This window comes from Mobula birostris, chromosome 30, assembly GCF_030028105.1.
Source record: "Mobula birostris isolate sMobBir1 chromosome 30, sMobBir1.hap1, whole genome shotgun sequence".
Lineage (NCBI taxonomy): Eukaryota > Metazoa > Chordata > Chondrichthyes > Myliobatiformes > Myliobatidae > Mobula > Mobula birostris.
Window position 1 is genome coordinate 2,711,227 of NC_092399.1, and position 13,275 is coordinate 2,724,501.

General features: G+C 44.0%; 1 protein-coding gene across 2 annotated transcripts in view; it reads right to left on the reverse strand.

Moving 5' to 3' along the window:
* LOC140190625 (arf-GAP with SH3 domain, ANK repeat and PH domain-containing protein 2-like) overlaps positions 1–13,275 on the reverse strand; it is a 118,857-nt gene that overhangs the window by 82,952 nt on the left and 22,630 nt on the right. For both annotated transcript variants that reach the window (XM_072247345.1, XM_072247344.1), the window contains exon 2: positions 6,050–6,122. In XM_072247345.1, coding sequence (XP_072103446.1) covers positions 6,050–6,122 — 73 coding nt within the window. The remainder of the gene's footprint in view (positions 1–6,049; positions 6,123–13,275) is intronic.

Consider the following 13,275-nt stretch of genomic DNA (forward strand, 5'->3'; position numbering starts at 1 on the left):
TATTTATTTATTTAATTTATTTATTTTCTTTCTTTTTGAATTTGCACAGTGGTTGTTGTTTGTCCTGTTGGGTGTGGTCTTTCAATGATTCTATTGTGTTTTGTATTTACTGTGATTGCCCAGAAGAAAAAGAAAGCCAGGGTTGTATATGGTGCCATATTTTGATAATGAATTTACCTTGAACTTTGAGCTACACATAATCCCATGCAAAGATCGTAACCGAACTTTGTCAAACATTGCCATAGCATTCAGGATACATAGAAAGATCTTCACTTCCTTTTTTCTCGCCGTTCTGCTCCTGACAGAAATTGGTACTGATCCCTGGCATTGAGCTGATGATCCCTCCCATCATTATGATGAAAATGGAGAATTACGATGCTTGGCATCTGTAGCCATCACCAAGCAGGAGACCTATCATGGGATGAGAAGTAGGCGGGGGGGAGGGGTGGACTGAGTGAAAATGAGTTATACTTCCTTCACTTTGACTCCTTCAAGGTCAGCCAGCAGTAAGAAACATGTCTAATCTCTCCAGGCAGCTAGAACAAATCTGACTTGCTAATTATCTGCCCTTCAGCAAGAATTATATTTACACTGCTTTCCCAATGTAAGACGTTCTCATGTAATTTTCACATTTTTCCAATACCACCCTACCCCCTCCCCTTTGGCGGTCCAACCTTGGCTCCCTACCAACCTCTGGAAATTTCCCTTGGCCCTTTCCCTTAAAATTCTGACTAACCAGGAGGCACTTTGTTTTAATAGAACCTTAGAATTCCACATTTTTAGAATCCCCACTTTTTTCCTTGAATTCAAGTATCATCTCCAAGTATAGGGGACAGTAAAAGGTTAGAGGTGAAAAATTCAAAAGGGACCTGAGGAATGGTAGCATTGTGGTTATCACAGGTTTACCATACCAGTGACCAGAACTCAATTCCTGTCACTGCCTGTAAGGAGTTTGTACGTTCTCCACATGAACACATGGGTTTCCTCCGGGTGCCCCGGTTTCCTCCCACAGTCCGAAGACGAACCAGGTAGGTTCATTAGTCAATGTAGATTGTCACATGATTAGACTAGGGTTAAATTGGGGAGGTTTCTGGGTGGCACAGCTCAAAGGACCGGGATTTGCAAGGCCACTGATGATGCCATCATTAGGGACGCCTTTAGTCCCACAGTACATTCCCTCATCTCCTATCTCCCATCGGGCAGAAGACACAAAAGCCTGGTCAGCTTCTAAACCACGGTTTTAAAACTATTAGTTATAAACACAAGAGATTCAGCAGAAATTCAGAGCAAGAGTCCTGATGGAGAGCCTCTGCCCAAAACGTCGACTGTTTATTCCTCTCCATAGGTGCTGCCTGACCTGCTGAGTTCCTCCAGCATTTTGTGTGTGTTGCTATTAGATAGTTCCTTAGTATATTAAATTGGACTTGTAGCCACACGATCTACCTCGTTATGATCTTGCACCTTATTCTCTACTTGCACTGCACTTTCTCTGTAACTGTAACACTTTATTCTCATTGTTCTCATTGTTTTGCCTTGTTCTGCTTCACGGCACTGTGTAATGATCTGATCTGTATGAACACAACACAAGACAAGCCATTCACTGTAACGCAGTACATCTGACAATAACAGACCAATGTATTTTGTACAAAACGTAACTAAAATACATCTTCCCCATATAGATTACACCCCCAGGATGTAATGTTGAGGCTTTATAAGGCGCTGGTGAGGTCTCATTTGGGCCATTGTGAGTAGCTTTGGGCCCCTTATCTAAGAAAGGATGTGCTGATATCGCAGAGGGTTCAAAAGAACTTCACAAAAGTGATTTCAGGATTAAATGGCTTAGCAAGTGAAGAGTGTTTGATAACTCTGGGCCTGTGCTCACTGGAATTCAGATGAATGATTGGTGACCTCACTGAAACCTATCAACTGTTGAAAGATCTCAATAGTGTGGATGTGAAGAGGATGTTTCCTATAGTGGGGGAGTCTAAGACCAGAGGACACAGCCACAGAACAAAGGAACATCCATTTAGAACGGAGATGAGGAGGAATTTCTTTAGCCATAGAGTAGTGAATCTGTGTAAATTACTCCCACAAGCAGCTGTGGAGGCCAAGTCATTGGGTATACTTAAGGCAGAGATTGATAGATTCTTGATTAGTTAGGGTATGAAGGGTTACGGGGAGAAGGCAGGTGATTGGGGCTGAGAGGGAAATAGATCAGCATGATGAATGGCAGAGCAGACTCAATGGGCCAAGTGGCCTAATTCTGCTCCTAAATCATATGGTCTTATGATGCTGATCTAGAATGCCAACTTCTGCACAAAACCATGCATTGGGCAAGTCTGGAAATGTCCAACATTACTTAAAGGGGTGCAATCAGTGGACCAGTTTACCCTTATGACCTGGAGATTGCAGCTGAGGATTCAAGGCAAGGACTCCTCTCAGGGCCCAACTGCTGAGCGTGGAGACAAGCTGGACCAGAGCAGCACCTTGTTGGCACTGCCTCAGCTTTTGTATAAAAAGAGCTGTGGCAGGCACAGGCTGCAAGATTCTCTGAATGACCATCACCACCCCAGCACTTCTCCCACATACAGCAAATGATCATAACTGGATAATTTGCTTTATTCATTGAAATAATAGATAAATATTGGTCAGAATCAGTGCTATTTCCTCTGTTCTTCAAGAGCATCATAAACTCTTAAAAGTTTACTGAAGAGGATAATCAGCTTTAAATCCCATCCAAACAATGGCTCTTCCAACAATGCAGCACTCTGCACTTCTCTGGGAACAGCTCACATCTGGGCTTCAAACGACAAAACTGGCAAAAGGGCTAGTAGTGAATCATGGATACAGACAATTCCACCCAGCAATACACATAATGTCCTGGAGGAGCTCAGCAGGTCAGGCAGCATCTATGGATGTCGCCGTTTTGGGCCAAGAATTGAATTGACTTTATTTCTTATATCCTCCACATACCTGAAGAGTAAAAATCTTTGTTATATCTCCATCTAAATGTGCAATGTGCAATCATAGTAACTTATAATACAAACGTGTGTAAATAGAACAGTCAGTGTAATATAGAGTACACTCAAGTCAGCGTGAGTTCATCAGTCTGATGGCCTGGTGGAAGAAGCTGTCCCGGAGCCTGTTGGTCCTGGCTTTTATGCTGCGTTACTGCTTCCCAGATAGTGGCAGCTGGAATAGATTGTGGTTGGGATGGCTTGGGTCCCCAATGATCGTACGGACCCTTTTTATACACCTGTCCTTGTAAATGTCCTGAATCATGGGAAGTTCACAACCACAGATGCACTGGGCTGTCTGCACCACTCTCTGCAGAGTCCTGCAATTAAGGGAGGTACAGTTCCTATACCAGGCAGTGATGCAGCCAGTCAGGATGCTGTCAATTGTGCCCCTGTAGAAATTTCTTAGGATCTGGGGGCCCATACCAAACTTCCTCAACCGTCTGAGGTGAAAGAGGCGCTGTTGTGCCTTTTTCACCGCACAGCTGGTGTGTACAGACCACGTGAGGTCCTCGGTGATGTGGATGCCGAGGAACTTGAAGCTGTTTACCCTCTCAACCCCAGATCCATTGATGTCAATAGGGGTTAGCCCGTCTCCATTCCTTCTGTAATCCACAACCAGCTCCTTTGTTTTTGCGACATTGAGGGAGAGGTTGTTTTCTTGACACCACTGTGTCAGGGTGATGACTTCTTCCCTGTAGGCTAGATTGTTATTGTTTGAAATTAGGCCAATCACTGTAGTGTCGTCGGCAAATTCAATTAGCAGGTCAGAACTGTGGGTGGCGACACAGTCACGGGTATACGGGGAGTGAAGGAGGGGACTCAGTACGCAGCCCTGAGGGGCTCCTCTATTGAGAGTCAGAGGGTTGGAGTTGAGGGAGCCCACTCTTACAACCTGCTGGTAATCTGAGAGGAAGTCCAGGATAGGATCCTGCATCAGGACCATCTCGCAGTGTCATTCCAGGTAAAGACTATAAGGACCATCAATCATTTTTCCACTAAAGTCTAAAGATAACATCAAAAATTGAACTACGTTCCTCGACGTATTCGATACTTCAATTCATTTTAATTCAATACTTAAAACTATAATGAATTAACATAAATATCACTGTGTAGGCCGAAAAGTTGAGAGTTTTAAACCCCAGCTCAACATTTGTTTATTTAACCTTGGTTTTAACTAACATCTTTTTGACTTTTATTTTCACGTTTGTTTTTACTTTCATGTTATACTTCATCCCATCATAAAGTACTTTGAACTACATCGTTTGGATGAAAACATAGATCACAGAACAATGTTGAGCCAAACCAGCTAAAAAGCAGATCAAAGCCACCCAAACACTAATCCCTCCTACCCACACCATGGCCATATCCGTTCATCTTCCTTACATATGTGTGCCTATTCAAACGCCTCCTAAAAGCCTCTAATGTATTTGGCTCTACCACCATACCAGGCAACGCGTTCTCCCCGAGTAAAAAACTTACCCCTCACATCCCCCTTGAAGCTACCCCTCTCAACTTCAATGCATGCCCTCTGGTATTAGATATTTCAACTCTGAGAAACAGATACTCCCTGTCTACTGTACTGTATCTACGCCTCTCATAATCTTGTAATCCTCTATCCAATCTCCCTCAGCCTCCACTGCTTCAGAGAAAGAAACTCAGGTTTGTCCAGCACCTGCTTCTAAACCAGGCAGCATCCTGGTAAACATCTTCTGCACCCTCTCCAAAGCCTCAACATCCTTCTTGTAGTTGGGCATCCAGAAATATATGCAATACTCCAGGAGCGGCTTAACCAGAGTTTTATAACATAACCTACTGACTTTTGAACTCAAGGTGCTCTATAAATAAAGGTGTTATTAATTATTATTATTATTGTATTTTTATCTTTTTTCTCAGCTCATGCTGGTAAAACCTGAGGTACAGGCATAGCCAAGCACACTCATTTTTCAATTGCCAGGAACTTTCGGACTATTCTAGAGGTGTTTAGTATTGTGGCTTTCTGAAGATTTACATAAATATTGCTGTGTAGGTCTAATTGTTTAATGCTTTTGTGTAGTGACTTGGGGATAACACCAGTTGTGGATGTTACTATTGGGGCAACCCTGTTCATGTTCCGCAGTCTTTCAGTTATTATCATCATCGTTACTTTGTAGGAGGGCTCCTCAAGGCTGTTAAAGCCGGGGTGGTATTGGGGTTAAGCTCCCACTACCTATGAAATGCTCCCAATGGCGTGCATCTCAGTTAGTCTCCGACAACCAAGCCCCGCTCCAGATTTCGCACGTGGCTTGGCTGCTAAGCTCAGCAGAACCGCTTCTACTGACAGGAGAAGGGAGAAAGGCGGGTTACTGGCACCTTGAAACTGGTCACTTTGGGCAGGTGGGGCTTGTCAGCTGTGGTTGGCAGCTCACCTAGAAGAAGGAAATCTCTGATTTCAAACCTCCACTGCCTTGTGGCTGTACCTGCTCGTGAGGAAGGCTTTGGGGGTAAACCCAGACTATAAATCCGAGCTGGAGTCCCTAAGACAGTCTAACGTTGAGTTCAGCACCGACTGGCAACTCCTGCAATGGTGCTGGTGCCATTCCTTTGGGTTCATCAGATGTGTGGAGTGGGGAGCTTGCTGCATAGCCAACAGCTTGCTGTCGATATCGTCCCGCACTAGCTTGCGTATCTATGGCCAACCCTGGCCAACGGAGGGCCTCTCTTCATCTTGCAGGCTGGATGGGTTGACAAGACTGGTGGAAAGAGTGAAGGGTATGCAATCTGCAGACATTGTCAAACACATTCACATTTCAAAACAGCTGGCCTTAATATAACAGTGAATCAGGCGAGAAAGAATGCAATTAATTTACACTTTCCTCTTCCTTTGGGATAGGTTTCATTAAAATATACAAGAAGCTCTTTCAGAGACAATTCTCTGTTCCTCCTTTTCCAGGAAAGGGAAACTCTCCCTTTCATGAAATAGCTTTCTCAATCACTATCTCAATAACAATGTGTGGATTGTGATTTCATCATTATACTAACTTGGGACTTACCGAGTCCAGAGGAGTGAATGGCCTTAACCAGCTTCTTCATCTTCAGTAAGATGGTCTGATCTGCCTCCAGTGACTACAAAGGAAATGAAACATTAACAAGTGCTAAAATTTTGCAATCAAACAACAGAAATGAAAGTAATGGAGTGAGCTCCAAAAGGCTGCATGAGGGAAAACCTCAAATAAGTAACGAAAAAAAAGTGAATTAGTGCTCATGGGTTCATTCATTCCTTCTGCTGGTAGGGAAGAAGCGTTTCCTGAAATACTGACAACACACATCAAAGTTGCTGGTGAACGCAGCAGGCCAGGCAGCATCTCTAGGAAGAGGTACATCTTCCTAGAGATGCTGCCTGGCCTGCTGCGTTCACCAGCAACTTTGATGTGTGCTGCTTGAATTTCCAGCATCTGCAGAATTCCTCGTGTTTGCCTGAAATACTGAGGAGCTCCAGAAGTCAGACACCAAAAGGAATACGGTAAAGAGTTGACAATTGGGGCCGAGAACGTTCACCAGGACTGGAAAAATAAAATTCTAGAAACAACCAGTGGTCCGGGCAGTATCTGTGGAAAGACAAGCAGTGTTAGTGTTTCAGGCTGAAGCTCCATTGTCTCTCATCACACCTGATACATTAACTCTGTATCTGCTAAATGTATTCAGATTCTACTCTCAGCAAATTATCCTCAATTTAACCCTTCTAGTCAATCTCTATTGTTCCGACAATGCCAACATACCCTGAGGCAGGGTGGCAAAAAGTGAATGTCATTCCACACTTGAGAACTGAAACATTGAGAGTGTATGTCTTCAGGCTCCTGTACTTCCTCCTTGATGGTAGCAGTGAGAAGAGGGCATGTCCTGCATAGTGGGGGAAAGAGCTTCTTAAACAGCGTTCATTATTAGCACAATCTGAAGAGGCAGGATGTCTTGCTGGTGTTTCACTGATATGAAATTTCCTCCAAAAGTCACATCCTACTTGAATATTTCCTGTGACTTTTTCTTTCACATACCAGTCCCATGCCAAACTTACTTTCTTTAGATTCACACTGAACCTCACGTTAGCAGTGTTAATTAATCTACTGGTCTTTTATCCAGGAATTATAAATATTGGCTCTGACTTTGCAGTTGGCACTGATGGGCAGCGTCCACACTTGCTACCATTCCTCCATGGCAGTGTGAAGAATTCCGTGTAAGAATATCGCGTCGCATAAACCCGAAAGTTGCTGTGAAAGATGCAAAACAACCACAGAATGCTGTCTCATAACCTTCTCCAGCACAATGCTGAGAAAACGGAGAACTGAAAAAGAGTGCAGATAATCACAAACCACCCTGCCAATAACACACTCTAAAATGGTGGCAAAAAGCCAGGAGTTTTCTTTGGCAGATGAACAGCAAGAACTGTTCAACAACCCTGCTGACATTGTTGTTAAAGTGCATGTGCTTTGTGTTCTTCTCAGATAAATATTGCAAAGTATCACAGAATTTTATGTTGAATTTGCTATTTTTGCCCCATCTTGTACAACGGTCCAATCTAAATTTTGAAGTGTAAAATGTTCAAGAAGTCGGTTCAAAATTGCCCTTTGGGTTCATGTCTCAGTCTGCTGTGAAAGTTCTTCAAAGTTACTGGATGCTTAGTCATGTTCCTGGATGCTTAGTCATTATTGCCTGATGTCATGACAATTAACGTCCCAAAATTGATGTTCAACAGCAACAGATGTCATAATATTGACAGCTCATTCCTTATAAAGGAGTAAATCTCGCTGGAAACACAGAGTCCACACAGTCCAGATGAAAGATCCCGACCCATTTCTCTCCATAGATGCTGCCTGACCCACCGAATTCCTCCAGCAACTCAAGTGTTGTAGTAAGTCTCAGACAGCAGCTCTCTCAAAAGTTGGTGACGACTTATTTCTGTTGGATCATTCAAGCAACACACACAAAATGCTGGTAGAACACAGCAGGCCAGGCAGCATCTATAGGAAGAGGTACAGTTGACGTTTCGGGCCCAGACCCTTCCTCAGGACTAGACTTTTCCTATAGATGCTGCCTGGCCTGCTGTGTTCTACCAGCATTTTGTGTGTGTTGCTTGAATTTCCAGCATCTGCAGATTTTCTTGCGTTTCTGTAAGGTTATTCTTATGGGCTGTGGCTGCCATTGGCAAGGTGAGGACTTGTTGCTCATGACAAGGTTGTGGGCAGCCATCTTCTTGAGTTACTGCGATCCTTGGGTGGAGACACCCACCATACTTTCAAGGAGGGATTTCCAGAATTGAAGCCACAGAAAGAGGAACAATATTTCTCAGAGCAAGGGTAGTGATCAACTTGGAGGGCTATTGCAGGCAATATACCTCGATGTAGCTGATGCTCATAGGTTTAGAGGACACTGCCAAAGTAACACCAGCCCTTTCACCAGCAAAATATGCTGGAACCATCAGGTTCTTGAATCAAAGGAGATAACTTCACTCAACTTCGCTTGCCCCATCATTGAATTGTTCCAACAGCCTGTAGGCTCACTTTCAAGAACTCTTTACCTCATATTCTTAATATTTATTGCTTACTTATTTATTTTTATTTCTTTCCTTCATATTTACACAGTCTGTTGTCTTCTGCTCTCGGGTTGAAAGTCCAAGTTGCTGCAGTCTTTCACTGATTTGGTTATGGTTATTGTTCTATAGATTTATTGAGTATGCCCACAAAAAATAAATCTCAGGGTTGTATGTGATGATATACATGTACTTTGATAATAAATTTACTTTGGACTTTCCAGCAAAGTATTTTGTGGATGGTACGCGCCCTATCCATAGCACAGTAATCACAGAAGGGAGTTAATGGAGATGGAAGTTCTTCGGCATTTCAATGTACATGTAACAAATAAAGTTAATCTTTGAATGTTTAGGGTGATGGATGGAAATTTAAACCTTCAGACCACTTTGTTCTGGGCAACCCTTCAGCTGCAATCAATCAAGTTGGGAGTAATTCATCATACTGGTAACATATCTCGTAGATGAAAGCAGGAATAAGGTTTGGATCACCAGGCTCTGATCTGCCTCAACATGCAACTGTTACTTGCCACTTATCAATCTGTGTCCAAATGTTGGCCACATCCTGCTAGTGGACTGTTTGATTACTTGAAGAGGTGCGTCAGAAACTGAACCTGCTTTAGTCACGGGAGAACAAAATGATTCCGGGATTGGGAGGCTTGTCATATGAGGAGTGCATGATGGCTCTGGGCCTCTACCCGCTGGAATTCAAAAGAATGAGGGGCGACGTCATTGACACTTATCAGATGTTGAAAGGCCTCCGAATGGATGTGGAGAGGATGCTTCCTTTGGAAGACCAGAGGACATGGCCTCAGAATAGAGGGGCATCTATTTAGAATGGAGATGAGGAGGAATTTCTATAGACATAGAGTGGTGAATCTGTGGAATTTGTTACCACAGGCAGCTGTGGAGCCCAAGACATTTGGTAGATTTAAGGCAGAGGTTGATAGATTCTTGATTAGTCAGAGCATGAAGGGATACAGAGAGAAGACAGGAGATTGGGGTTCAGAAAGAAAATGGATCAACCATGATAAAATGGCGGAGCAGAGTTGACGGGCCGAATGGCCTATTTCTGCTCCTATATCCTATGTTCTTACGGTTTTTGCTTCAAACTATTAATGGAACAAATATTATTGAAGAAGTAATTGAAAGTGGACGAGACCAGAACATTGCAGTGTGGAACAGTACTGTAGTAATATCCTGGGCCAATGACTTGTCTCTCAAACTACAACCATCAATTATCCCAGGGACAATTTCATCCCATGATGCTTTACACCTGCGATTCTCGCTGACCCAGGAGTGACTGAAGCTCCAACCCCCTTTTCCTTGAAGCCAAGGGCAATTCTCATGAAGTGAATGGGATGAGCTGAAGATTGACCTTTGGGACATTTGAGGACCAGAAGTGATCATCCTTGCAGCCTTTCAGGCTGAAGATATTTATCTTTTGCCCGGTCACATAAAATGATAAGTCACAAATATTCAGCTGTGAAAGGCCTAGCTCCAACTTTAACATTAGCTTCCACTTTTCGGGGTGTTTTTTCCTGAGCTACAGTTGCACGCATATTTTAGCACTAGAGCGGGAGAGATGCAAGAAGAGGACGGTTGACACAGATTTGAGGAAGGCCATCACCTTCATCAAAGAGGGAGCTAGGCCTTTCATAACCAAACAACCAAAGCCCAATCTGCTGCTAACGGCCAGGTCCTGGGAGATGAGGGTCGATGTGGGAAGGAGGCTGCAGGTCCTGGATGTGGTGCACACAACCCTACACCCGGACATTGTACTGTGGTCAACGGAAGACAAGAAAATAATTCTGGTTGAGTTGACAGTGCTGTGGGAAGAGGGATGGGAAGAGGCCCACGAGAGAAAGGCCTTGAAGTACCAGCCCTTAGTGCAGGAGTGTAAAGACAAGGGATGGCAGGCACGGTTGTTCCCTGTGAAGATCAGCTGCAGAGGTTTCCCAGCCAAATCAGCATGGCGGTTGTTGTCAGATCTGGGCCTGGACGAAAGGAGCAAAAACAAGCAGCTCGTAGGATGGAGAAAGAGGCAGAACGAGCCTCTTGTTGGATTTGGAGTGGGCGAGAGGAGGGAAGTTGGAAGCCAGGAGCAAATGGGCAATGATTTGGCCACCACTGCCGGCCCACCAACTGGAGAGTGTCGTGGTTAAGGGTCGAAACACACGGTGAAGGTTGGGAACCACCTGATGACATCTGCCCCTGGCTGAAGGCTATGGTTACCTTATAAGGTAACTGGAGAATGCACCCTAACAAGTGTATGTAACAAGTAACAAACATTCTCAATATTAACTCAACTTTGCAGCCAGCCCATTTGTAGCAGAAGGCAGCAGTTTCAATGAAGGATCTAAACTACACCTGCTCCCTAATCAGCTCACCCAACCAATTCAAGTTCAAGTTTAGTTATCATTCAGCCAGACATGAGTATCCGTGACTACAGCCAAATGACTTCAGGGTCAAGGTGCAAAACCCAGAACCAGCAGTCAGACAAAGCTCAAAGCAAATTTATTTTTTAAAGTGTGCATACCATACATGACCTTGAAATTCATCTCCTTACAAACAGCCTCAAAACAAAGAACCCCAATAGAACCCATTAAAAAAGACCATCTAGCACCCACAAGGCATATATAGCACATATAAGATAAAGTTGAAAGTACATTTATCAAAGTATGCATACTTTGTAGAACCTTGAAAACTGTCTCCCTATAGGCCGCCACAAAACAAAGAACCCCAATAGAATCCATTAAAGTACCACTGCGGCCACTTCAGAAGTCCACAGACTCTGATTCCCACAGCCTTATTCCAGCGTGGAGTCGAGCGGAGCAGTGAGCCGAACTAGATATTCTCTTGTCTCCAACCCCGACATCCCAACCACTCCAATCTAACCTGGCACCTAAATCACCCAAACCTCGGGTCATTCCTGCCCTCGGGCTCCATCACCTCAATAAGGCCAGTACCTGACCTTTTCAATTTGGCTCAGCAGGTAAGCATACAGTCACACAAAAAAACATACATACAGCCCGAGTCCCTGAGTTACCGGTCCCATAAATTGATGCGCATCTCACCAAGAGCTGACCGAAAGCTTACCCAAGCCTTGGCAAAAAACCAGTAAACTACCTGGCCTTGTTTGCCCTTGTCGGTCAACAAGAAGAAGCTGTGGTAAATGTGCAGTTCGCCAAATATAAACAACCTGTGTCTTAACTTTCATCATCACCACATCTGTGACCAGATTTCCCCAAAAAGCTTCCAAGTTGACCATTTCCGGCAAAATCGGTTTCGTAAAACTTGAAATTTAGATGGCTTCTAAGTTTAAAGTTCCTTTAGTTCTCTCTTCTTTTCATCTGTGAAAGCTAAACCAGAAATTCAATCCTCTGCAAAAGGGGAACAGAGGTAACAGAAAGAGAGGGTGCCATACAATGGGTAACAGACGACATCTCAGCCTGCACCATCCTAGCTTCTGCCCTCATGACAGGGAGAATGGACAGCTGCTGACGAGCGAACAAAGTTCAAAGTAATTTATTATCAAAGTATGTATACATTATACAGCCTTGAGATTTGTCTCCTTACAGAGTGCCACAAAACAAAGAAATTCAAAAGAACCCATTAAAAAGAGATTGTTGAACACCCGATGTGCAGAAAAAAACAATTCTGCAAACAATTAATGCAAGCAAATAACATTCTGAACTGAAGTTCACAAAGAGGGTCTGTCTACAAAATACTTACTTGCTTTCTTTGTTTCATTAGCAACCAGCCAGAAGTCGCAGAGATTCACCAGCAAGATCTTAAACCGGAAGGAACACTGTTCAGTTTCATTTGCAGCTCCTCTCCGCAGGTAACAAGAGTTGATCTAGGTCACATTTGGATACCTTCCACATTAACCTTCAGACCACATAGTTCATGAAATGATCATTTTTTACTCATGGTAGCTGGCACTGCCTTGACTGACCCTTTCCCCTCCCCTCACCTTTTTCTTCTGGTGCCTTCCCTCTTCCTCTTCGGTCCTGAAGAGTTCTCGACCCGCAACATCAACTGTTTATTCATTTCCGTAGATGCTGTCTGACCTGCTGAGTTCCTCCATCATTTTGTGTGTGTTGCTCTGGATTGCCAGCATCTGCAGAATCTCGGTGTAAATGACTTGCTTCTCCACTGTGAAGTCTCTTCAAGCTATGCCAACCCTGAAAAACCTTAAATCGCCCCTTCGACGGAAGTTCAGTGAAACACTCTCTCATTGCTCCCCCTCTACGATCTCTACTACCTCCTACTCTTTGCCAGCTAGCTTCTTTCCCCACCCCCCTCCTTTTCATTCTGACATCTTCCCCCTTCCTTCTCAGTCCTGATGGAAGGTCTCAGCCGAAACAATGACTTTATTCTTTTCCATGGATGCTGCCTGACCTGCTGAGCTCCTCCAGCATTCGCGTGCGTGTGTGTGTGTGTGTGTGTGTGTGTGTGTGTGTGTATGTGTGTGTGTGAGAGAGAGTGTGTGTGTATGTGTGTGTGTGAGAGTGTGTGTGTGTGTGTGTGTGTGTGCGTGTGAGAGTGTGTGTGTGTGTGCATGTGTGTGTCTGAGAGTGTGTGTGTGTGTGTATGTGTGTGTCTGAGAGTGTGTGTGTGTGTGTATGTATGTGTCTGCGTGTGTGTATGCATGTGTCTGCATGTGTGTGTGTGTGTGTGTGTGTGTGTGTGTGT